This window comes from Oncorhynchus mykiss, chromosome 8, assembly GCF_057628025.1.
Source record: "Oncorhynchus mykiss isolate SJ-2025 chromosome 8, ASM5762802v1, whole genome shotgun sequence".
NCBI classification, from domain to species: domain Eukaryota; kingdom Metazoa; phylum Chordata; class Actinopteri; order Salmoniformes; family Salmonidae; genus Oncorhynchus; species Oncorhynchus mykiss.
Genome location: NC_143029.1, coordinates 62,288,998 through 62,316,777, shown reverse-complemented (window position 1 = coordinate 62,316,777; position 27,780 = coordinate 62,288,998). Strand labels below are relative to the sequence as shown.

Below are 27,780 nucleotides of genomic sequence, written 5' to 3'. Positions count from 1 at the left end.
CCAATAAGCATCCAGGATCCAAACTACCCATTTTATTCTACATAATGATACCTCACATAAATAATTAGCCACAGCAAAACTGTGTGATGAATTTTGTATAATTGGTAGGGACCATCATGTCAATAGGGCAATCAACATCTGTCCAGCTAATCTGCTCATCTGTATCACCAAAAATAGCCTTTGATCCTACAAATATTGTTATTTAAAATAGCTTTAAGGTATGAGAGGAACAAGTGAGAGTCCCAAATGTTTCCCCTTTGCCACTTCTGATTGCCACATGGACTGAATTGGCTCTCCAGGGCGTCACGTTGTTCTTAGGAAATTGCCTTTAGAGGACACACAGCATGCCACTGATGTACTTTATATGATAGACAACCTAATATACTGTCACACTTACATAATTGCTTCAGTAAGAATGTCAATGAATCTATTCATGTATTATCGCGGAGATATCACACTTAATATATATTAAAAGGTTACATTAGGTTTGAACATCACACATCAATGAACATCATAACTCACCTTCAAATACAACTAGAAGAAAAGGTTATATACACCCAACGTTGATGTTAAATAGTCTGGTCCCAGATCTGTCTGTGCTCTTGCCAACTCCATTGTTGTCATTGTCAAGCCAAACATAACAATGAGTGACAAGGAGTTGGCATGAAAACACAAACAGACTGGCACTCAGGCAAGAGGTTATATCCCAAAGAGCTTGCACTATATTAGTAATGGCAGGGGGCATCGTTTGGTACTTCTTGCCCCTCCATCACCTTCAAGAATTCCTTGCTTCACTACTAGTTGCAGCCCAAAATGTATTAACTACAGGTGTGAAACAAGTTATTGAGGAAACGTGTTCCATTCTCTGCATACTGAGAAGATGAACTTTCCTTTCCGAAAGACTGGACTGACCTTAACACAGATGGACTGGTGGAAAGGCTACACAGCTAAAGGAAAACCTTTCAGTACATTTAATGTTCCAGATTTTTTCAGATTGAGATAAACACAGTGCCAATGGTGGCCCTGTGATCCAGACCAGAGGTGCATCTTGGATAACCTCCAACAGAAGAGACATTCATGCCCCAATCTGAATAAAACAAGTGAATGGGAGGGAATCGTTGACAGCAATTTTACTTCAGTCAGTATGTCAAATGTAAATTACTGGTGTTGGGAGAAGGGTTGCAAGTAATCTGATTACAAAAAAAGGAACTGTTCAGTAATGTTACCAGCAAAATATTGTAATCTGTTTACAGATACTTTTGAAAAACTGATTATTTGTTAGATTTTTATTTTTTTTACAGAAAGGATGTTTGCGAAAAAATACACTGCTCAAAAAAATAAAGGGAACACTAAAATAACACATCCTAGATCTGAATGAATGAAATATTATTAAATACTTTTTTCTTTACATAGTTGAATGTGCTGACAACAAAATCACACAAAAATGATCAATAGAAATCAAATGCATCAACCCATGGAGGTCTGGATTTGGAGTCACACTCAAAATTAAAGTGGAAAACCACACTACAAGCTGATCCAACTTTGATGTAATGTCCTTAAAACAAGTCAAAATGAGGCTCAGTAGTGTGTGTGGCCTCCACGTGCCTGTATGACCTCCCTACAATGCCTGGGCATGCTCCTGATGAGCATGCCAACTCCTGGACAGTCTGTGGTGTCCCAGATGTGCTCAATTGGATTCAGGTCTGGGGAACAGGCGGGCCAGTCCATAGCATCAATGCCTTCCTCTTGCAGGAACTGCTGACACACTCCAGCCACATGAGGTCTAGCATTGTCTTGCATTAGGAGGAACCCAGGGCCAACCGCACCAGCATTTGGTCTCACAGGGGGTCTGAGGATCTCATCTCGGTACCTAACGGCAGTCAGGCTACCTCTGGCGAGCACATGGAGGGCTGTGCGGCCCCCCAAAGAAATGCCACCCCACCGCCAAACCGGTCATGCTGGAGGATGTTGCAGGCAGAACTTTCTCCACGGCGTCTCCAGACTGTCACGTCTGTCACATGTGCTCAGTGTGAACCTGCTTTCATCTGTGAAGAGCATTTGCCAATCTTGGTGTTCTCTGGCAAATGCCAAACGTCCTGCACGGTTGGACTGTAAGCACAACCCCCACCTGTGGACGTCGGGCCCTCATACCACCCTCATGGAGTCTGTTTCTGACCGTTTGAGCAGACAAATGCACATTTGTGGCCTGCTGGAGGTAATTTTGCAGGGCTCTGGCAGTGCTCCTTCTGCTCCTCCTTGCACAAAGGCGGAGGTAGCGGTCCTGCTGCTGGGTTGTTGCCCTCCTACGGCCTCCTCCACATCTCCTGATGTACTGGCCTGTATCCTGGTAGTGCCTCCATGCTCTGGACATTACGCTGACAGACACAGCAAACCTTCTTGCCACAGCTCGCATTGATGTGCCATCCTGGATGAGCTGCACTACCTGAGCTATTGTCTATTCCATTTGCACAACAGTATGTGAAATTTATTGTCAATCAGTGTTGCTTCCTAAGTGGACAGTTTGATTTCACAGAAGTGTGATTGACTTGGAGTTACATTGTGTTGTTTAAGTGTTCCCTTTATTTTTTTGAGCAGTGTACATTACGACACCTTCCTGTTTTCTCAATGACATTCAATTCAGCATGGAAAAAAAGCGCAAGTTTAAGTTTGTTCCACCTGAGGGAGTCTGACCACAAGTCAGAGACCACTATGATGACACACAAAATGTGTTTGATGGATCCTTTTTGTCTTCGTCGAATGCCTCTTAAGGGGAAGGTAATCCAGAAGTAAATCAGATTAGGTTACTGATTACAATTTTGACACATAACTAGCAACTGCATTTACATTTACAAAGTAACCTACCCAATCCTGGTTGAGAGTATTATTTTAATTATCTCAGTTTGATTTTCCTTTTTCAGGTCTCATCTCTGATCAAATGCTGGGCAGTGGAATTGCTTTATGAATCAGTCTTCTTCATGTTTTCTTCTCCTAGTACATTGTTGCTACTTGCTTGGCCTCTTACTAACATCTGCTGTAGTGGGCCAACCAGGAGGACAGTAACTCGGAGTCTGCATCCAAAATGTCACCCAATTCACCACCAGGGTTTGGTAGGTTACCTGTCCAAAATTGTAATCAGTAACATAACTTTTGAATTATCCAAACTCAGTAATGTAAACAGATTACATTCAGTTACTTCTGGATTACTTTCCCCTTAAGAGGCCCCAGAAGAAGACCAAAAGGATCCATCAAACGCATTTGGTTTGTCATCATAGTGGTCTCTGACTTGTGGTCAGACTCCCTCAGGTGAAACAAACTTAAACGTGCACATTTTTGCAATGCTGAATTGAACGTCACTGAGAAAACAGAAAGGTGTTTTAAATTTAAAAAAATACAATATTTTTGCTGGTAATGTTACGGAATACAGTTACAGTTTTGTAATCAGATTACATGTAACTGATTACTTTTATTCACAGTTACTCCCCAACCCTGTTCTACCTCAGGGCTCTGGTCAAAAGCAGTGCACTATAGGGAATAGGGTGCCATTTGGGACACAGCCTGGTACAATGTTTAGATTGAGGAGACAGCTGGGTGCCACAGTGAACAGGATGTTTTATTTAGCCTTTAAGGCGCCTGTGTTTCATCTGTATTTCAAGTCATCAGGTGGAAGTGAGCACACAAACACACACTGCAGTACACCTTCCCTATCAAAACAGACCCAGGACAGAATTTCAATTCATTTAGCAAAGGGTTCTTAGCAAAGGGCTCTACTGCTAATTTTCATTATCAACATGAGGGCCTTGACACCCAGAAATCAGACCAAACTAAATCGAATTTTATATATTATAAAACCATGGAAAAATCTATCACAAGAACATTGTCTTGTTTCTCTCTCTCTCTCTGAGGTCCAACGTATCCATGCCTTCATTGCAATATCTAATATATGATAGAGTACTGTATTGTATTTCCAAATAAAGCTACTTTCAAGTCACATCATGTAATTTCTTGGTCAAACTAAGAACAATGATACAACACCAGAGAGACAATAGAGGTAGAGATCTAGTACTTAAAGATCATCACCCTGCTTACCTTATCATGCTTTTCTTCTGCCCCACACACACTGCTGATGTTGGGGAAAACATCAGACCATCCGTCCGCTGTACAGTTCTTGTTTATGTTTCCTGTGGATAGGAGAAAAACATTTTTTTTGCCAGCTAAATGTATCTATTGCCTCTTCTCTAAAACCTTTAGAAATGGTTATCCAGACCCAACATTCCTTTCATAAATCATAGTCCAAGAAACATGCAGCATGTTTATTTGTTTGGAGATGCAGGGGTTTGATTTCTCTGGTGAGTTTGATGAAAGATTTCTCTTCAGCCAAGACTATCCTCTATTGTTGTCACAGATAGTAAGCCCAATCAAGCTGACTGAAATATTGGCTTCACACACACACAACCCCAAAGTGAATGGCTGTGATCCCATTTTGAGCATGACAGATGATGGCTTCCATTAAAGTTTCATTCATCAGGCTCTTGTTTACAGTGTTCTAATATATTTTAAAGGCTGTTTGTAAATCAATATCAAATGAATATATCAAAATCATTTCTGGGTAACAAGGAAGTACCTTACTGTAATAGTTTTCCATTAAAATTGACAAAAATAGCTTTTAATCAAAAAACGAGTTCTCAAGCAAGAATTTAGCTAGGACTGTCTGGGAGTGTGTAGGGGAAAACTGAAAACTAGCCTTATTGCCAGAGAACTCTTTGGAAACTTCTTTGTTATTGGTCTATTAACCAGTTTACCACCTGGTAATGGTCACCCGGCAAGCCAAAACTCCCATCCACGCAAACCTGCTGATTAGAAAGTCCTGTGTAGATTGTATTTTCAACCAGGACATTTTTCACACTGTTACTGTTAGTTTCATCAGCTGTTGTACAATATGATTTAAAAAACACAGAAAAACAGAATTTTTACTGTACTGGGCCTTTAAAAAGATATTCAGACAGACTTTTCAAGGGCAAATAGATGTCATTTTGAGAGATTGGTTTTTGACAAAAACCACTCACTCTGGGAAGAACAATCAATTGTTCAATGCTTGATTCAAAGGAGCCTTCAACTTAGTCGGTTGAATATTGAATGTGTTTCTTCTCTTGGGTTTGGCATTCCACAGAGGTCTAGATGAGAGAATGTGTCTGGAACGTCTGGAGTGTGCTCTGCTCTGTGGCAGGGACAGACAGGGGCAGGGGGAGAATGTAAGCGGAACAGAGGATGTGAGAGCCTGTGTTTATTCTCTCTGTGTTATTCTCGAGGAGACAACGATGACTGTCCCAAATGGCACCCTATTCCTCACAATGCACTACTCTTGACCAGAGTCTTATCGTCCCTGGTCAAAAGTAGTGCACTCTATAGAGAATATGGTGCCATTTGGAACGCAGCCGATGGCAGTGCCTGAACCCAGTGTGCAACGTCCTGTAATGTACTTTGCCACATACTATGTATAACCACAGGCCTCTTTCTTTCTTTCTCCACTTCTGTGATCAGAATGAGCATGTCTCACTCCATTAGTCTACTCTACACAGACCCTGCCACAGCAGCCTGCCTAGCCGTAGGTTTGACGAGTGCTATAGGGCTTCCCAGAGGTTTCTGTTACAAAGAAGTCTTCCAAGCCAATTTACATGCCCAACTCGTCCTTTCCAAAACAATTTCACACAGCTAGTTTTAACCCAGACGTACACTATACAGACAAAAGTATGTGGACACCCCTTCAAATGAGTGGATTCAGCCACATTGGTTGTTGACAGGTGTATGAAGTAGAGCACAAAGCCATGCAATGTCCATAGACAAACATTGTCAGTAGAATGGCCTGTACTGAAGAGCACAGTGATTTTCAACGTGGCACCATCATAGGATACCACCTTTCCAACAAGTCAGTTTGTCAAATTTCTACCCTGCTATAGCTGCCGACTCAGCCGTGAAGTGGTAGCTCACAGAAAGGGACCGTCAGTTGCTGAAACGCGTACGGCAAAAAAAAAAATGTGTCGATCCTCGGATGTAACACTTACTACTGAGTTCCAAACTGCCTCTGGAAGCAACATCAGCACAATAACTGTTTGTCGGGAGCTTCATTAAATGGGTTTCCATGGCCAAGCAGCCACACACAAGCCTAAGATCACCATGCTCAACGCCAAGCATCGGCTGGAGTGGTGTAAAGCTTGCCGCCATTAGACTCTGGAGCAGTGGAAACGCAACATTTGGCAGTCCGATTAGCGAATCTGGGTTTGGCGGATGCCAGGAGAACACTACCTGCCCCAATGCATAGTGCCAACGGTAAAGTTTGGTGGAGGAGGAATAATGGTCTCGTGCTGTCTTTCATGATTCAGGCTCCTTGGTTCCAGTGAAGGGACATCTTAATGCTACAGCATACAACGACATTCCAGATGATTCTGTCATTCCAACTTTGTGGCAACAGTTTGGGGAAGGCCCTTTCCTGTTTCAGCACGATAATGCCCCCTTGCACAAAGCAAGGTCCATACAGAAATGATTTGTCGAGATCGGTGTGGAAGAACTTGACTGGCCTGCACAGAGCCCTGACCTCAACCCCATTGAACACCATTGGGATGAATTGGAACGCCGACTGCGAGCCAGGCCTAATCGCCCAACATCAGTGCTCGACCTCACGAATGCTCTTGTGGCTGAATGGAAGCAAGTCCCTGCAGCAATGTTCCAACATCTAGTCGAAAGCCTTCCCAGAAGAGTGAAGGCTGTTATAGCAGCAAAAGGGGGACCAACTCCATATTAATGCTTATGATTTTGGAATTAGATGTTCGACGAGTAGGTGTCCACATACACTAAATGGCCAAAAGTATCTTGAATGTGGGGAGTTCATCATAGGACTGGAACCTGTCTTCAAGAGAATAAGATAATCTAACAGCATAATCCATAATTTATCATCCTCTTTGTCTGGGTAATTAGTTTATAATGAATGAAGTGTCCGTGCAGATTCATCCAGACTGATGGGAAGGAGGAGAGCTCCGCAGAATCCTAGTCTGCCACACGGGCCATTGGAGATTGTGGAGTGAGCAGACGTGATTCATTTTGCCTCTAGTCCATGCAGTGCAGAACATATTCTCTGAACCTTGCTTGGTACAATTCACCATGATTCAGTGCCACACTATATAAAAAAGAATGATACAGACTTGGTGGCCATTTTTGTCCCTGCCTTTCAATGCACTCCAAAAGGTAGAACATCTACATTACACTGGTCTATACATCTCAGTAATTCTGTGAAATGAGAAACATGGGTCTGGTGTGACTCCAAAGCCCGAACATAGCGTGAGCTTTAACCCGAAAGAAAACGTACATAACATTGTAGTGTAGCTTTAGATGTCACAGACCACATCAGAACATTGCTTGAGGAATATCTCAAACTACCCTTTCATCTCGGCCTGGGTTTGAGAACAGAACACTCCAGAAATGTTACTTTGCCATTGATATCAAAATGAAAAAAATACAATACTTTACCATTTCTGCCAAAAAACATCTTGAGCACTCTGGGGCACTCTCTAGTGACAGTCTCTCCAACCTCTGCACGGTCCCAACATGCTATGTTATCCCAGATCGCTTTGCATCCTACTCCTGTCAACAGATCAGACAGCAGCGTCTTAGAAAAATACAACACTTTAAGTAAATAAAACATGTTTATCTAAACTCTGCCTCCTGCAACTGTTGAAATTGTGATTCAAGGCCATACATTCTACAGCAGGGCTCTCTAACCCTGTTCTTGAAGAGCTACCCTCCTGTAGGTTTTCCAAACCCAAGTTCTAACTAACCTGATTCAGCTCATCAACCAGCTAATTATTAGAATCAGGTGTGCTCGATTAGGGTTGGAGAGAAAATGTACAGGATGGTAGTTCTCCGGGAACAGGGTTGGAGAGCCATGCTACGGTGCCTTCGGAAAGTATTCAAACCCCTTGACTTTTTCCACATTTTGTTACGCTACAGCCTTATTCTCAAATTGATTAAGTGAATAAAAAAATCCTCAGCGATCTACACACATAACCCCACTAATGACAACGCGAAAACAGGTTTTTAGAAAACCTTATTTACTTAAGTATTCAGAGCCTTTGATATGAGACTCAAAATTGAGGTCAGGTCCATCCTGTTTCCATTGATCATCCTTGAGATGTTTCTCCAACTTGATTGGAGTCCACCTGTGGTAAATTCAATTGATTGGACATGATTTGGAAAGGCAAACACCTGTCTACTGTATATAAGGTCCCACAGTTGACAGTGCATGTCTGAGCAAAAACCAAGCCATGAGGTCGAGACAGGATCAGCGGCAGGGACTGGGAGACTAGTCAGGATCGAGGCAAAGATGAATGGAAAACAAAGTACAGAGAGATCCTTGATGAAGACCTGCTCCAGAGCACTCAGGACTGGGGGGGGAGGTTCACCTTCCAACAGGACAATGACCCTAAGCACACAGCCAAGGCAACGCAGGACACTTCAGGACAAGTCTCTGAATGGCCCAGCCAGAGCCCGGACTTGAACCAGATTGAACATCTCTGGAGAAACCTGAAAATAGCTGTGCAGGAACGCTTCCCATCCGACCTAACAGGGCTTGAGAGGATCTGCAGAGAAGAATAGGAGAAACTCCCCAAATACAGGTGTGCCAAGCTTGTAGTGTCATACCCAAGAAGACTTGAGGCTGTAATCGCTGCCAAATGTGCTTCAACAAAGTATTGAGTAAAAGGTCTAAATACTTATGTAAATGTGATATTTCAGTTTTAAATGTTTTATAAATTAGCAAAAAATTATATTATTTTGCTTTGTCATTATGGGGTTTTGTGTGTAGCTTGATGAGGAGAAAAACTATTTAAATCCATTTTAGGAAAAGGCTGTAACAAAATGTGGAAAAACTTTCCGAGGGATAACATCATAGAATTATTGAACATTATCAATGCCTCACGTAGTGTAGACACAATATACAATATACACTGCACAATATACACTACAGCAGGGTCTTTCAGAATGAAAGGTAGTCCATTAGGCTGCTGGTGTTTGGAACAATATGATAGACTCTCTGTGTGGGAGTGAAAGTGGCTAAATGTGTGACTCTATTTGCTTCACCAATGTCAGGAGGAGGACCACGGCTGAGAAAGCCTTTCGCTGAAACTTGATTCCTGAAATGGCTTGTTATGAAACAAAAGGGTGTGAAAGTCCCAAGGGCAGACTTAACAGTCAAACCCTTTTAAGCCACTTAGTGGAAAAAATGGAGCGCTTAAGCTCAGTAAAAGCAGAGAGAATACACCAGTAAACAACGTGGCTAGCTCTATCAAAATAAATCTTTCAACTAACATCAGATAAAAATAATTAAATGAAAACAAAATTGTGAAACCCAGACAAAAAAAATACATATTCATGATGTGACCCACATGAGTGGTATAATGTGTGTCCTCCTGCGTCTCAAATGGCACCCTATTCCCTTATAATACACAGGGCTCTGGTCAAAAGTAGTGCATTATAGGGGATAGAGTGACATTTGGGACACACCCAATGATATTATTTTAAGTGCAGCTCCTGCTTGCTGTATGGTATCTTCATAACTGTGATTCAGTGCATGGTAATGGAAGTTTTGTATCACACTTTTAGATGATACTGTTGAGCACTTTGCCACCCACAGTGTGCACTGGCGCTAATCAACGCATAGATTTCTTTCATAAATGTTTCAGAATCACATTGGGCTTTAGAACAAGAACAAATCAATTATCGATTTGCATTAAGCATGGCTTCATTCCAGTACCAGGGTAACTGACGCATGAAATCCCAGCTCCCTTTAAATGTTGACCTGGATGCTCTCTATACTTTCATACTACAGTTGGCTCAGTTAGTATGAGCATTGTGCCAGCAACGTCATGGTCCTGGTTTATATTCCCCCTGTTACCATCCAAATGAAAAGGCATACATCTATTAATGAAGTCAAATTATTTTGTGTTCTCTTTTGTGTTATTTTATGTTCAGAAAAATGATTTGTTCCTGCTGTAACTGGGTATTTTCAATGCATATTGTACTTAATATTGTCTATAAGAACTGTTTTATACCTATGCTCATGTTATGGTGAAAGAAGGCAAGTTACATTGCAAAATAACGTATAATTTAAACTATACACGTTGTTTTAATTTTTGCGGCAAAGACTAAGTGTCTTGTCTTTGATAACGTGCACTAATTCCCTTGACAGTTCACAGTAACTCTACATCCAATTAGTTTAAATTGTGTAGCACAGCCTGGGTTACAACTCCCAGTAAAGTGTCAACATAGTGAGTCGGCAGCATGGTGGAGCTGCCAGGCATGAAGTTTAGTTTAATAATAATAAGAAGAAGAAAAATAAATCATTAAAACTGCAAGCAGAAATGCCAGGGTTCAAGCTGTGGGCCCACTGTGCTACCATCAGGACAAACTCGACACATTGCCCTAGGATGAGCTACTTCTGTAATCCATACCATGCTTGCCAAATATCAGAACTAAAACATCAAACAGATCATGCAATATGTCTTTGATGTATTTTGGACCAATTGTAATGATGTTGACTACTTTAAATGCCTTCTTCTCCAGAACCACTGGACCGATCTGCACCAAATTTGGTACATGTATCCATGTTTCTGGCTCAAACAATATGGCCTCTATGAGCCAATGAGCTTGCATTCATGTTTTTTTTCTGTCCAACAGTGCCACCATGCAACCATACTATACAGGTTAGCTAGACTCATATCCCTGAGCATGTGTGCCAAATTTGAGTCAAACAGATAAAGATATATAAATATGTGCCTGTTTTAGCGCCACCGTGTGATCGATCTGAATGTGCTTGCATATGTTGAGTCTTGACAGTGTTTGGAACATGTGTACCAAGTTTGGTTACAATACAAATATCTGTGTCTGATAAAGATGCATTAATGTGCCAGACCACACCCACATTAATGTTTATTGGTTAGTAGTAGTCATGTTGTTTGACATACTAGTCTGGAACATATTGTGTTGAGAGATCTTGGTCCATAGATGCCGTATGTTAAGGTTCATTCAGATCAACCCAGTGGTTCCAGAGGAGATTTAAGTATTTTTAACTCAATTCTAAATGGCGGAAAATCCATCATGGCGAACCTTATGGGTCATTGAGGCAACTTTGTTCCTTGTGAGAAGAGGGACCGATTTACTCAATTTCAGGACTCTAGGTCATATGGGGTGAGGGACGTGATGTTTCAAAGTTTGCAACTTCAATCGCCTGTTATAGAGCCACCTTGTGGCCAATTGGCATGGTATTGCATGAGAGGGTGTGGACTATGGGCCTTTACCATCATGTCAAGTCGTACCGTCCTCGGCTTTACCATCTCACAGTCATTTGCATGTTAAATTAACTTGCAAGAACAACCGGTATAATGATAATGAACGGCAACAAATACAATAGGGTTTCACTCAGCTTCACTCGCTTGAACCCTAAATTATAGAGCGACTGCTCATAGGCATGAGCTGTAAAACATTCACTATGTACAACATTTACTTCAAGACAGCTAAAGTGCGAGTTATTCAGATTTTAATATTAAGTGCCAATACAGCAAAGGTTTGTGGTCACAATCTGAATTGTGACGCTTATCTGGACTAGGAAACACTGCACAACTACTGAAGGTCTTCATTGAATTTGACATTTACGTTTCAAAGGCACTCGAATAGGTGGCATTTCATATTTTCGTTTAAAAGTTTCATCAAAGTAATTTAGTTGAGTGACCTAAAAATCTATGTAGCTTGTACTCTTTCACCACTAATCAAAATATGCAGTTGGTTTCCATTCCCGAAATATTCAGAAATCTATTTTCAACCCATGGTTTATTCTGTCTGATGAGAAGAGATGAATGGGAAATCAAAATATTCTGTGATGTCACCTTTGGAGTAATTTGAAGATTCTTCGTCCCTCAGCTTCACAAGACATTCTTCCTGGTCTGTTTCAAGCTCCAGGAGGAAGTTACATGTTGGATGCCTTCCACTCACCTAAAAAAAAAATGCAATATAAGTTTTATTCAAATGAATTGAGTCGTATTTTGAGATCATATTTAAGAGATCAATTGCGTGGTAGAAAGAAAGGTGTAGTTCATTTATGTTGTAGATTCAATACATTTTTTTCACAGGACATCATATATTTTCTTAAGCAGCAGAATGCAGGGAAACACCAGTGAACAAGACATCCACAATATCAGGGACGGGTTATACATCAGCTGTTCTACATCACATAAATCTAATCATGTTTTAAAAAACATTTATTTTATGTTTTTAAATGACACCGCAGTTCGTGATAACACCACCTTACTAACTATATAGATTAGTTGAGAGAGAGAGAGAGAGAGAATGAAAGAATAAATAAATGAATGAGAAGTTTTACTGGAGGAGAGAGATTCCCATTAGAGGTAGAACAAAATCGATGGTGAGAAAAATTGCTAAACTTGTCACATGGAGAAGATAGATAGAATAACCAATATGTTTATGCATCATGACGTTCCACACTAAACAACCAGTGTTAGTATATGGTTTGGGGAGATAGGACGGTAGGGAATTCCTTGACAAACACCTTCAGCATTCTAAATGGGAACTGTATACGTTCCCTAGATCCCCTGAAGGGTTTCAGACATATGTGATGACATACAGTATGTGTGGCTGTGTGTTGAGGTTGTGTGTGAGTGGGTGTGCATCAGTGCGTGTGTGTGTGTAAGTGTGTGTGTGTGTTAACCACGTTAGGCCCTTTCTGGAGGATTCAAGTGCAGTAAAAAGGTGATGATGGCCTGAGTGTAAAGAACAGAATAGTCAAACTGGGCATTGTGCCATTATGATGTGTGCTAGAGGAAGAGAGTGGCCTGAAAACATGACTGAACACCAGAATGAACTGTCGTTTCTGAATTGACCCAATCCCTGCCAGGAGAAACAATTGGCATGTCACAGAAAGGGTGAGAGACACACTGTGTGCCGCAGAGAGCACACCTCAGGGGACACACACAGCACCAAGTAGCATTGTCAGAAGCGTTAACAAGCAATCGGGGGCACCAAGCAGAAGAGACCTCACACTGGGTCAATAGGCCCTCAATTCTGCATCCCTATTCCCTACATATTGTACTACTTTTGACCAGAGCCCTATGGGCCAAAGTCAAAAGTAGAATACCACTCTCCCCTATGTATTTGGACAGAGATGCTAAAACTATTTATTTGTCTCTACACTCCAGCATTTTAGATTTGAGATCAAATGTTTTATATGAGGCGACAGTACAGAATGTCAACTTTCGTTTGAGCGTATTTTCAAATATATCTGTTTTATTGTTTAGAAATGAAAGCACTTTATGTACTATATATAGTCCCCCCCATTTGAAGGTGTCGTACTTAGAAGAAAATAACTTATAGTGTATTACATTTAGTAAAAAGTTTAGCATTTGGTCCCATATTCCTAGCACGGAATGACTACATCAAATTTGTGACTAACAAACTTGTTGGATGCATTTGCAGTTTGTTTTGGTTGTTTCCAATTATGTTGTGCCAAATAGAAATGAATGGTTAATAATGTATTGTATCATTTTGGAGTCACGTTTATTGTAAATAAGAATAGAATATGTTTCTGAACACGTCTACATGAATGTGGATGCTATCATGATTACTGATAGTCCTGAATGAATTGTGAATAATGATGAGTGAGAAAGTCACAGAGGCATAAATATCATAACCCCCCAAAATGCTAACCTCCCTGATTATTGTAATGGTGAGAGGTTAACATGTCTTTTGGACATGATCTTTGTGCATCTGTAACTTTCTCATTCATCATTACTCACGATTCATTCATGATTATCCATAACCTTTTACTACAGTGGGCTAAATCAGGGTCACACAGTGTTTCTTGGTAGTCAAACAAATCTACTTTGAAACAAAAGTATACACCTCACATGGTTATGGGCTTTAAAAGGAGAAGACATCTGTACCATGTCAGACAGAGTTGAAATGTATTACATTTTGAATTTGCATCCTAATAATACAGTATATACTTCACAGAAGACTAAAATACAACACAACTGTTTGACATAGAAACACCAGATTTTTGTCCGTTTTTGGAAATAATCTTTATTAATCATGAAATTATAAAAAAATATTAATAACATTTCATCCATGAGGCCAAAGAGAGCACTTTTGATCATTGACTGCAGGAAAGGGCTACATCCAAAATGCTGAAGTATAGAGCTAAATTAAACGTTTTAGCTTCTCTGTCCAAATAAATACGTAGGACAGTGCATATGAAAAAGGGTTCTGTTTGGGACACAGGCACACAGAACTACACTACACTCACAGTCGAAGATGCATTCAAAAGAAACTACGTCACACTTGAGGCAGAATGTTTCCTCTGGCTGACTAGGAAGGGTATTGAGGGCATTGCTACCTTTCGTGAGTGTGCAGTGAGAGAGGAGATATTGACTCTCACAGTTTCGCCCCAAAATGGCAGTGACTGTCAGGTCAGTGGTGGGAGCATCTATCTCTGAGAGAGAGTCAATGACCCACTCCCAGTCAGCTAAAGGGCCTTTTAAATTAAGCTGCACACAACACACCACTAATTACTGGGTCTACTAACCGTCGCCTAGGCCGTTACAACTAGGCTCCGTCCCTAATGGCATTCTATTTCCTTTAAAAGGGCACTATTTAGTGCACTATTTAGGGAATAGGGTGCCATTTGGGACTTAACTTATCTGTAGCCACACACATTGGTGTTAATGCAGCAGCAATCCCATCCACTGTATGTTTTGCTAAAGCAAATGTATTTTAACGCTTCTTTGCTCCACCAAATTGTGGTACCACACACATTCAATTGGAAGGCCATTGGCGGTAGAAGATATTGCTCTGATTAATTCTTAGTATTCTGTCAGAGAGGGAGAGAGAGAGAGGAAGTGGAGAGTATGTAAGACATCTTAGTAAGTGCAACAACGCAGACCTTCAGGCTAAAATGTGAGAGCCTAACATTTTGATATGAAATGTATTGCGCTGCCATTACTATATCCCACAGCTGATTTGTAACTAACAAAGCTAAAAACACTGAAGCACTGGGGACAGACAGTAAGCCTTTGCACTTCTTATGCATAAACAAACTTCACAGCTTTTTATTTAATCATCCTCTATCCAAAAATATTTTTGATTCCTACAATAATATCAAATAAATCCATAATGTTCATCACCTTCCCCTAACAGATGAATCTGTGTCCAGTGATGCTCTGTAAATGGTTTATTGGTCTATAGCCAGATGGACTTGTGAACCCAAGACTGGTACATAGCAGCTTTACACTAATCATACTGATTTGGCACATACTGTATTAAATCTGTGACATAATAGTAATTAATTTGATGAAAGGCAGTGGCTAGAACTTGCTATTTCACAATTCACATAAACCTGAGATGATGGGACATGCTTTTGTAAAGCATAATGAGGTGAGATTAGAACGCACTGACTATTGAATGAGACTGACTGTGTGTTTGACAGATCCAACATGCTTTATACTTGAGAGTCAAGGGCGTGTCATTGAAATTAGCAACCATTTCAATTAGCTGTCATGTCATGTACAGGACACTTGCACATCTAGACAGCTGTTGATCATGATCTGCTGATTGGGATCTTTGGAAGTACAGGATAATCATGAGAGTCTGCTAATTACCTGCACAGAGTACATTTCAGAAATGAAAAGAGAATGCCAATTACTAGGTCTGATTTTGAAGTTATCTTTGTAGCTGCTTACAAATGATGCTCAGATAGGTATTTCTGTACGGTACAATATGACCTCCATATCGTCGATTACAAAGTAAGCACTGTGTGTTGTATTAAACATTAACACATACTGTAGATAGTCCGCCTCAACATACAGTGCTAAATATTTCTATGAAGATACGCCACTGTAGAGAGATGGGGGGTACATGCAAAATACATCAACATTCTCAGTAGCTACTGTACTTGTTGAATTTCTATACAAATCCATATTAATATGTGATAAATGAATGATTATTTGCTGATTTGTCTAAATACAATATCCAGAGAAAGCTCTGCTTTCCTCAGGTTGGTGGAGGAGAACTATCATGACATAAAATACACAAAATATTCAACTTATTTTGAGAGAGGGGGTTCATTCGTCCTGGCAATAGTCCTGCCCTCTAGCACTATGTGAAGATGGGTCAAAACAGGAGAGTCTAGTTGTATCAAGAACATTGGCACTCTACCAAACCAAAAGGTGCAACGGTACATGAGGTCTCGCTACAGCATGTTCTGAACAGATAGGAGCACCTGTGTGCTACAGACACTGAACATGCCTGAGGTGCATTACAGCATATTAGGTACCAGTGTGATAGCCTGGTCTCAGACCTGTTTGTGCTTTTGCCAACAGCATTGCTCCTTGTCAAGCCAAACAGCATGACAATGGATGACACAGTTGCTAGCATGATAGCACAAACAGACTGGCACTCAGGCTACCAGTGTGCTATAGAGAACAAACCTGTTGCGATCTGCTTGCCTAATCAGATGGTGAAGTCTGGCGTGTTTCAGGTGACCCATATTAAGTGTGACTTGAAGCAAAGTAAAAAAAAAAGTACTATAATGGGGTTTGAAAAGTCTAAAACTGTTAGACCATGTTAGACCATGCAGTTTACTCCAATTTTCAGAGTTGAACATCTTTGTGTGAGAGGGGTTCTACCATAGAATCTCTATGGCTTCTACTTTCCAACTTTTTGTGTAATGTTGTGATGTTAACAACAAGAGTATTTCTAGGTAAATCATTCTCACGAGTCACATCATTACATCAGAATACACTGCGTCGAACAGACACTGAACAGCTGCTATCTCTTGTTCTGATGGGTATAAGCTCATTACATGCACTATGGGACCAGACTCCCATTCACACCTGTGCCCCGATCACTCTGCCACACATTGGGGGCACAGACAACATAGGCACAGCATTGCATGGGTAAATTCCATAGAGGTAGATAGAGGACTCTCGTGCCCAAAAGACAGTTTTAGCATGGGCAGCGCCATGGAGGACTTTCACCATTTTCAAGTAGTCAACAGGGTGGGAATTCCTATGGGTTAAGGAAGGACCACATAATTCCATCCAGGTCAACAGGAAGGATCAACCAATGAATTATAATTTTGTGCCAACATTCCAAAACTGTGGTGGCAGTAAATCATTAACCTTGGCTTTGTCCTTTATCCTCGTCTTTTCAGTTCGCTGCAGCTAGCGACTGGAACGAGCTGCAACAAACACTCAAACTGGACAGTTTTATCTCAATCTCTTCATTCAAAGACTCAATCATGGACACTCTTACTGACAGTTGCGGCTGCTTTGCGTGATGTATTGTTGTCTCTACCTTCTTGCCCTTTGTGCTGTTGTCTGTTCCCAATAATGTTTGTATCATGTTTTATGCTGCTACCATTTTGTGTTGCTACCATGTTGTTGTCATGTTGTGTTGCTAACATGCTGTGTTGTCATGTGTTGCTGCCTTGTTATGTTGTTGTCTTAGGTCTCTCTTTATGTAGTGTTGTGTTGTCTCTCTTGTCGGGGTGTGTGTTTTGTCCTATATTTCATTTATTTAAAAAAATATATATCCCAGCCCTGTCCCATAAGTAGGCCTTTTGCCTTTTGGTAGGCCGTCATTATAAATAAGAATTTGTTCTTAACTGACTTGCCTATTTAAATAAAGGTTAAATAATAGAAATCATATAAATAAATTATACCTGTTCAAACAACACACTCCAGGTGGCGGTATGCACCTTTTCAGTTTGTTTTTTACCAATGCATAGACGGGCTAGTTGTTTAGCAACAAAACCGATGTGTCTTCAACTATGGGGCAAAACAGAAGGGGTTGGCTTAGATTGTTGACAACATGTAAACCATATTTCGTATCCAATGTTTATTGAAAACACAAATACATTTTCACAATGAACACGTCTCTCAAGTACATCGTTACAATTGTTGGTTAGCTAGGTATCGAATTTTGCCGATATTGGCATAGACATGACATCAGTCACCCCAAAACAAGACATTGTATCAAGAACAAGATAAAACTAGCTGAAACGAGCCACCTACAATTCCACACATGGCAGCTTCTTGTCATTGTTGCTATCTGGCCATCCAAAATCACAACAACACACATACTTCTGCTCATTGAAGCGTGCACATAGTTTTTCGTGACATTGTCAGCTTACCCATCAATAGAAGTATAAAAAAATGTACTTCTTAAAAATTGAGATTGCCTCAATGGCGCTGCCCATGCTCTCACAGACACCACAATGCGACAGATACAATATTATGTCCTCTAACTATATCTATGGTCAATTCAGAGCAGTCCTTGAGGGGTAGATAATGAGGATGCTAGTTAGCTGAAAGATGAAATTACCTAGTCTAGAATTTGACCTGTAAAGTGGATGAAAAGGGAAGAGGGCACTCCAATGTCAGCATTATGGCAAAATCTTGATGTTTTGAAGACCACAACCCTATTCATTACTGCTGTGTTTATATCATATCTCTTTGGACTGTGAAAAATGCTGCTTAAATCAAGAGCTGAACTACTGTAGACTGCACAGAGCAATATGTTGTAATAAATTACAACACAGTAGTGTACACTGTACAGTTTCCTATACCCTACATCGACAAAAGCCTATTAGCAAATGCACCAATCATAATGCCACACATTTGAGGTACATTTCTGTTATGTCTTTATATTTATTATGTCATATTTTCAAGCATTAGAAAGCCCTTCTCTGCAATAATGGTGCGCATTTTGATCATCACGCATAAAACGAAATATAAAATAAAAGTATTGTTGTGTCACACTTACCACAGACAGACCCGTTGATAATGACAGAATAAAAGCAATCAAATATGTCATCTTAAACTCGTCGGTCACCTGCCTGTTCTTCTAAAAGAGAAAAATCTGTTTAAAACTGATGCCGGACTTCATTGATGAGAGGTCGTAATCCCATGTAAGTGACTAAGTAAGAGTGTTTTATTGAGAAGAAAAATCTAAAATCTCAAGATTTAAAAGTAAAACCAACCAGCTATGAAAATGGCTTAAATATTTTGATTTGTCAAATCCAAATACTTGACTCAGAGAGACAGAGGGAAAAACGCGCACTGCTTGTTTGTCCGCGCACACTTCTTTGGCACCTCTTCGGGTTGTTGGGAAGTCAGAGGTCTGCAGCAGACGTGTCAACTATTACATTGAACGCTTATTTAGTAAGTCCCGAATCACCGAACTGAGCTTGGAATTTTGAAATTCCATTTCCCTGAAGCCATCAAGCCCGAGAACCATCTGCACGCACCGGACAATAGTACAGCAGCACGCGCGTCCGTGGAGGGACGCTCCTTTCTCCTTGTGAACTTCGAAATGACTGAAGTCAGCTCTGCGCTGTTGTTACGCAAGGCAAAACGCGTGCACATCAGTACAAAAATGATATTGACCTCAGCTTCTAATCAGCTGATCGTTCAGGCTACTAACCACGCTCCCTTAATTTCTTGGATTTCTAATGTGGATTTTGTATACAACATGCCTAGCCTACAACACATAAATAACAGCATACTTATTGTAAATTATTTGTGTAAATTCACTTCCATGAAAGTAAGTTTCACTCATTTGATAAGTAATGTAATAGGCCATCATCCAGGATAATAAATAAAACAATTGTTCATTATGGAAATGTTCCCTTCTCTTGAACCTGATTTACTGTTCAAAGCTGAGCTTTGTGTGATAGTGAAGGGAAACTAAAGTGACAGCACGCAAAGCCTAGAGCAAAGTCGACAGAATGATGACGAAACAATTCCTAAAGATGTATGTGATGCACAATGTTGCAACAAGTACCTGAGGAGATCCTCCAACAGCAGCAATATTTTCATTTTCAAGCCAAACTTACAATCCACATCTCAAATGAATGGACTAAAGGTGTGTTTCAAGTACGTAAAAGATAAGGGGAAAAATGTAAGGCAATTTCAGATGCAATACATTTGACCTCTAAATAGCAGCAGCACTGCTTTTCTCAACCAGACAATCTCCTGTAGTTGTCCGCTCCACTCACTCCACCCTTCACCCACTGCAGCCAACTAATCATGCATTCATTCCAAGGCCTCCTTTTTTGTTGAGCACTGACAACACTTTGCACTGGCCCTTGTGTACTCCATAAGCATGGGATTCAATTAAGAATATAGTTTTTTTTTCTTTTTATGGTTTGAGTGCCAGTACCTGCTTAACCTAGTTATGTATTTATCTAACATCCCGGCCACCATTCACCAAAGACCCTTTCACCTCCATGGTTCACTCTACACACCTTACGCAGGTCTATCCATAGTGGGGGTCTCCATTAGTCCCCTGGTCACTGATGAACGTGATAAGCAGAATAATATTTCCAAGGGGAATGGTAGGAGACAGTAGAGCCTTCGGTTTTCCATGAGGAAGAAAGGGGATGTCGGAGGCATCAGTGTAACATGGTTTGTGGAGCTGAAGCAAGGCCAATATAAGCAAGGCAGCCAGCACTGCAGAGGTCAGTGTAGCATACCTCACACTGTATCCATCATTACACTTTTCTGAAGGACAGGCTGTCTATCAGCAATGTTACATTAGCATATAGGTGTTTCATTTACCTTGAGAGTATTGACCAGAATTATATTTTCCCAGTGGTGGAAAAAGTACCCAATTGTCATACTTGAGTAAAAGTCTAGATACCTTCATAGAAAGTTACTCAAGTAAAAAACACCCAGTAAAATACTACTTGAGCAAAAGTATAAAAATATTTCAATTTATATATACTTTGTATCAAAAGTAAAAGTATAAATCATTTCAAATTCCTTATATTAAAAAGCACCACTTTTTAAAATGTTTATTATGGATAGCCAGGGAAACACTCCAACATAATTTAAAAACAAAGCATGTGTGTTTAGTGAGTCCGCCAGATCAGCATTGTACAATTTTCCTGTCCTGATAAAGATTCAAAATGTAACAAGTACTTTTGGGTGTCAGGAAAAAATTTATGGAGTAAAAAGCACATTATTTTCAATAGGAATGTAGTGAAGTAAAAGTAAAAGTTGTAGAAAATATAAATAGTAAAGTACAGATACCACAAAAAAACTACTTAAGTGGTACTTTAAAGTATTTTTACTTAAGTACTTTACACCACTGTATTTTCCCCAACATTTAACAGATAATGAACCATTACAGCGTAGTGACAGAGTTGAGTCATATGTTCTGGGAGTGCATATTACTGTGCGAATATTTAACATATAGCCAATCAGATTACGTGGAATGAGTACTTTCAGATGTAAAAGCCATCAAGTTTCTGTTTTTAGGTGTAGTGTAATATTTACTCACAGCAGGGGATATATTTTATAGCTCAATTTCATAGCTCCAATGAAATTCTTCCCCATATTTTTTCGATCAATTCCACTTCCCGGCAGGCAAGTGTTCCGTTTGTGTGACCTTAACTAATCTGTAATATGATTGGTTGGACCCAGATGATGGCTGCACACATTAACTCCAACATGTGGGATTTCTTCCTGTGGTAAAACAGTACAAGGGAGGTTATTTCATTTGAAGGCCTGTCAGCAGTTAGCACTAGACAACGGGGACATTTCAATCATTTCACAAGTTTGTCTCTTTGATGTGCAGTGTTTCGCCTTGGATTTTTTTTCAGCAGTGGTACTAGTGTAAACGCAATGACATGCTAGATATTCCCATAGACCTACAGTCATTGAGCCAACGACTAGCCATTTAAAAGCACGTGTCAGCAGAAATGTACAGTTCAAGTCGGAGGTTTACGTACACCTTTGCCAAATACATTTAAACTCAGTTTTTCACAATTCCTGAAATGTAATCCCAGTAAAAATTCCCTGTCTTAGGTCAGTTTATTTTGAGAATGTGAAATATCTGAATAATAGTAGAGAGAATTATTTATTTCAGCTTTTATTTCTGTCATCACATTCCCAGTGGGTCAGAAGTTTACATTAACTCAATTAGTATTTGGTAGCATATCCTTGAAATTGTTTAACTTGGGTAAAACATTTTGGGTAGCCTTCCACAAGCTTCCTACAATATGTTGGGTGAATTTTGGCCCATGCCTCCTGACAGAGCTGGTGTAACTGAGTCAGGTTTGTAGGCCTCCTTGCTCGCACATGCTATTTCAGTTCTGCCCACACATTTTCTATGGGATTGAGGTCAGGGCTTTGTGATGGTCACTCCAATACCTTGACTTTGTTGTCCTTAAGCTATTTTGCCACAACTTTGGAAGTATGCTTGGGGTCATTGTCCATTTGGAAGACCCAAGATTTAACTTCCTGACTGATGTCTTGAGATGTTCAGTATATCCACATAATTTTCCTACCTCATGATGCCATCTATTTTGTGAAGAGCACCTGTCCCTCCTGCAGCAAAGCAACCCCACAACATGATGCTGCCACCCCAGTGCTTCACGGTTGGGATGGTGTTCTTCAGCTTGCAGGCCTCCCCCTTTTCCTCCAAACATAACGATGGTCATTATGGCCAAACAGTTAGATTTTTGTTTCATCAGACCAGAGGACATTTCTCCAAAAAGTACGATCTTTGTCCCCATGTGCAGTTGCAAACCATTGTCTGGCTTTTTATGGCGGTTTTGGAGCAGTGACTTCTTCCCTGCCGAGCGGCCTTTTAGGTTATGTTGATATAGAACTTGTTTTACTGTGGGTATTGATACTTTGTACCTGCTTCCTCCAGCATCTTCACAAGGTCCTTTGCTGTTGTTCTGGGATTGATTTGCACTTTTTGCACCAAAGTAGGTTCATCTCTAGGAGACAGAACGCGTCTCCTTCCTGAGCGGTATGACGACTGCGTGGTTCCATGGTGTTTATACTTGCGTACTATTGTTTGTACAGATGAACGTGGTACCTTCAGGCATTTGGAAATTGCTCCCAATGATGAACTAGAATTGTGGAGGTCTACAATTTGTTTTCTGAGGTCTTGCCTGATTTCTTTTGATTTTCCCATGATGTCAAGCAAAGAGGCACTGAGTTTGAAGGTAGGCCTTGAAATACATCCACAGGTACACCTTCAATTGACTCAAATTATGTCAATTAGCCTATCAGAAGCTTCTAAAACCATGATATCATTTTCTGGAATTGTCCAAGCTGTTTAAAGGCACAGTCAACGTGTATGTAAACTTCTGACCCACTGGAATTGTGATACAGTGAAATATAAGTGAAATAATCTGTCTGTAAACAATTACAGGGGAAACAGGGGAAACACTGATATGGAGTCCTTTGGTGACTTTTCATTGACAAACTTCAGAGGTTTCTAACATGTAAACTAGACACTAACCATGATCAATAGGTCAGTCAGCCTAAAACAATTAAATCCTGAATGCCTTACCTTGCATCACTAGAATTTGAACTTTTTAAGACTTTTCTGGTATTCGACTCGATGCACTCATTTAAACACCAATCGTATGGGGATTCTGGAATGGCTCCATTAACCGTGCTATATTTGTAATGCCCTAAATAGTTTCACCTAAAAATAAAAGACAAGATGTGAGCATGAAAAATAACATTCAATCAATAAAATGTTAGCTAGTCTGGGAAAAGAAAGATAACCCACTGAAGGCTCAAACATAGAACTTCACAAATACTCAAAACTTGGTGTGTCATCTGTTTCTCATTTAAGTTATGCCAGTAATTCAGCACTTATAGGTTATAATCATAGGAGGCCCATGATGTTAGTCAGTTCAGTGAAATCAATTAGTTCTAGAAGTTGAGCTTAGCTTTGCACAATTTACTTCATTAAAAGATATGATGACCTGTCATTTCTAGACTTAACTCACCATCACTGTCGATTATTCTGTTGGATGGCATTCCACCACTGAAATACACGAAAGAACATAAATGCAAAGTCATAAGAACGAGCTCAATGCCATAATGAGGAATACATTAGTAGTTGTTGTGCTTGTTGGGTCAACATTACATGTGTAGACTTGTTATTATTTGTAGACCTGTTACAACATACAAACTACATTTCCCTCAAATATTCCTTCCTTAAAATTAGGAAAAGTGTTAAACTTGACCCATTTAGCCAAATAATTGCTTCCCCTGGGAAGTGAGGCAGCTCGGGGAACATGGGTCATCTCCTTTCTGCACCATCTGCTGTCATGGCTGTGCTACAAGTGTTGAATTTCATGTTGTATAATGACACCAAATCTGAACAGTCCTCATGCCTGATATTAGTGTACATTCCTTTTGTTGGTGTATGTGCCCTTTCTAATGCTGACTTCCTTCTCCTCCTGTATTCCCCCTCAATCATCCCTTGCCTCTTTCCCTGTTTACTACACTCATGTGGTAGAGGTATGTTACAGTACAATTGTACATTTAAATGAATCCTAAAATCACAAATAATGTGTTTATATGGTGTTGACAGTGTATTATAATGCTTTCCTACCAATATATTGTGATATCTATGCATTTCATGCATTAATGAACTGTATCTTGTAATGTGTCCCTACTGTACATGTTAGCTAGCTACTGTACTTTCTACTGTAGGCTCCGTGTCTTCATTGGACTAGCATGGCTATTCATGTGCACTTTCATTGTTAATTTGTACTTTGCAGAGGAGTTGGCGTATAAGGGCAGCACAACATTTTGGTTTATGGAAGTTATTCCTTTCCTTATCAAGGAATTTAATATCAACATCAACCCTGATCCTACTGTCATACATAAGCCGATCAAAACATAACGCAAAGGCAATCTACACCGGTCACAGCTGGAAGGACTTCCCTCTCGCTGAATCTGGGTTCCTCAATTTCATAATTTCCCCCAAAATCTAAGGAATTTTGCCCAAATCTGTGTCTGGGGGACATGAGTTAATGGTCCTGAGACAAAAATACTATAGCTTTAGGTTATTGTTGACTTGTCATTTTATTTGTATCACATTACTGCAATTTAATCTGTTGCTTTGCATTATTGCTATTGCTAAAAGCTTTTGGGAGTTAGTTCAAAAATATTTTCAATTGATTAGGTAGTATAAAAACATTCATCGCACCAAAATGTACTTAAAATGACTTTTTAGATACAGTATTTAGACTAAACATTCAATTCAATCCAACATCCAATTCAGACTCTCATTTTGGAAGGTATCCATATTTCTTCAAGCTACCATTTACATAGAAGCTGTTTACCATTCTCATCATTTGAATGTCAGTACAGCACATCTGAAGCATATTCACAAAATGAGCTAGCACAAAACCAAATAATAAATGACTAAATATGGAGCCATCTAACATAGCTAACATTCCAAGAGGGTTCAATGTTTATTTTAGCAAAGTACTAAACCATAAACACCCTTTTATCGTCTATTTAACAGCTCTATACCAGGTGGTGTCAGAGGAAGGCCCGGAAAATTGCCAAAGACTTCAGCCACCCAAGCCATAGACTGTTACTCTGCTACTGTCCAGCTGTCTACCTGAGCATCGGCTCTCAGATCAACAGGCTCCGTGACATCTTCTACCCCCAAGCCATAAGACTGCTAAATGTTTAATTAAATGGTTACACGGTCCATATCTTGCACTGACTTTGCACTCTCACAAGTCTATACACTCTGTGTTATCTAGAACCTTAAAGGGATCTTGGGCTGTCCCCATAGGAGAACCCTTTAAAGAAACATTTTTGGTTGCAGGTAGAACCCTTATGGGTTCCATGTAGAACCCTTTCTACAGATGGTTCTACATGGAACCCAAAAGGGTTCTAACTGGAACCAAAAAGGGTTCTACCTGCAACTAAAAATAGTTGTACTACGGAGGCCGAAGAACCTTTTTGGTACCCTTTTTTTCTAAGAGTGTACAGTACATATACACACACACACACATACACACACACACACACACTACACTGAAAAACTCACACAAAACCCACACAACACACACATACACTCATACCGACAACACACACGCACAAACACACACTTTCACACTCATCAAATGCTGCTGCTACTCTGTTATTCATTACATATCTACCTTATCTACATATCACTGCACATTGATCAAGGACTTCTATTCCCTCTATGTACTGCAGCTCCATTCTTGTGAATTTTATTCCTTGTGTTACGATTTCTATTTTTATCTCTGCATTGTTGGGAAGGGCTCTACACCCGTTGTATTTGGCGCATGTGACAAATACAATTTTATTTTATTTATTTAGACAGTACTGATAGTAAGTGTACCACAAGCCTGGGAGAACACAATAGTGTGTAAAACTCTACTGAGAGAGGTCCACTCAGGCAATGACCAGTCCCCTTGTTAACGTAAGAAGATTGACGATTCCCCGCTGTTCTGTTTTAACTGGGCAATCTGGGATTCAAACAACAACAAAGTGATCACACTGCCTAAAATGGATGTAACAATTCCAGATTTCCCCTTTAAGGATGCCCCCGTGATGCACTTTGGGATTCTTCTGGTGCTTTGAGGAAGTGACTCATTTGTAAACAGTTATCTGTGATTTATCAAATAACTGTGGCCGAGTAGGCAGTCTCAGAGTGCATCCCAAATGGCACCCTATTCCTTATGTAGTGCACTATATGGTAGGTTGCCATTTGGGAAACCGGTCTTAGTCTCACACAGTAACACTGCTCTCTCTCATATCTTTGTCCAACATGTCAAACTGTATAACATGTCTCACCTTGTCTAAATGCGTTTAGATGTAAATATACTAACTGAATATTATTATACAGTTGGCTACTTTGATTTACTTTGGTAGCGACTACATAAAACACACCTGGATGGTGACCAAAAATGTCTGAGAAGGTCCAGTCCAGACAATAGTTAGAAATAGAGAAATGTAGACAGGAGACTAATGTGAGATCTTTGTCTGCACTAAACGAGTTTAAAAGGAGAAATCGGCGATTGCGACTTTTAAAAGAAGTATACATACCCATTGATTCTTAAAGAATGTAACTTATAAATACCTCCTGAGCTTATTTCAACTGTCTCACCTCATCAGAACTCAAAATAGAAGCTTGTTTTACTCCTTTTTTAAGAAAAACAAAAACAATGTAATTGTAAGCAATCACTATATAGACTAAAAACATGGTTAAAACTATAATTCTGATCTCATGGATGGTCAGCTCTTGCATCGATAGCTCTGTCTATGAATTTGAGAGTGGTTGCATTTCTGCAGCCCCATCCCTCAGCTGTTTACCAAAAACAGTGGCAGGGAACAGGCTTCGTTATTGTTTGAACTGCAGATTGCCATTTTAAAGATGACATGAAATGATGCAGCTGAGCTACATACCGAACCATGACACTTTGGAGTAAGGAGATTGTACTCATGATATGTGTTTTGTTTAACTGTTATTAATTAAATCGCAAACCTCACAGAGTGAATGCTGGATTGTGTGTGAATGTGGGCTATAAAGATGTGGAGGCATACCTTCACAAAACTATAGTTTATTTAGCTTACTATAAAAGGGAAAGAAGACTTTTGAAAACCAGGGAAAGAAAATTTATATATTTTGGGTGTCGATTACATTGATTAATTTGGAAACATACTTGCAAGGGCCAAGAAATGTAAAAAGTCACGAAGTCTAAAGATTAAAATAATGAGCTGTACTACACGGATTCAACCATTCCAAATAAAACAATGCCGAGTGATTTTCATATCATCGTTATGAGCGGAAGCAATGAAGAAGGCCTGCTATTTATGTCGGGAAACATAATTAATGTGTTATTCCTCTACCAAAACGAGA

General features: G+C 40.0%; 1 protein-coding gene across 1 annotated transcript in view; it reads right to left on the bottom strand.

Moving 5' to 3' along the window:
• The window catches only part of LOC110530263 (vasoactive intestinal polypeptide receptor 2), a 30,489-nt gene extending 11,031 nt beyond the window's left edge, over positions 1-19,458 (bottom strand). The window contains exons 1-4 of the mRNA XM_036985867.2: positions 18,877-19,458; positions 11,928-12,033; positions 7,519-7,632; positions 4,087-4,178 (exon numbers count right to left, since the gene is read on the bottom strand). Of these exons, the coding sequence (XP_036841762.1) occupies positions 4,087-4,178; positions 7,519-7,632; positions 11,928-12,033; positions 18,877-18,927 (363 nt within the window). The 5' untranslated portion in view covers positions 18,928-19,458. The remainder of the gene's footprint in view (positions 1-4,086; positions 4,179-7,518; positions 7,633-11,927; positions 12,034-18,876) is intronic.
• Between the last annotated feature and the right edge of the window lie 8,322 nt (positions 19,459-27,780).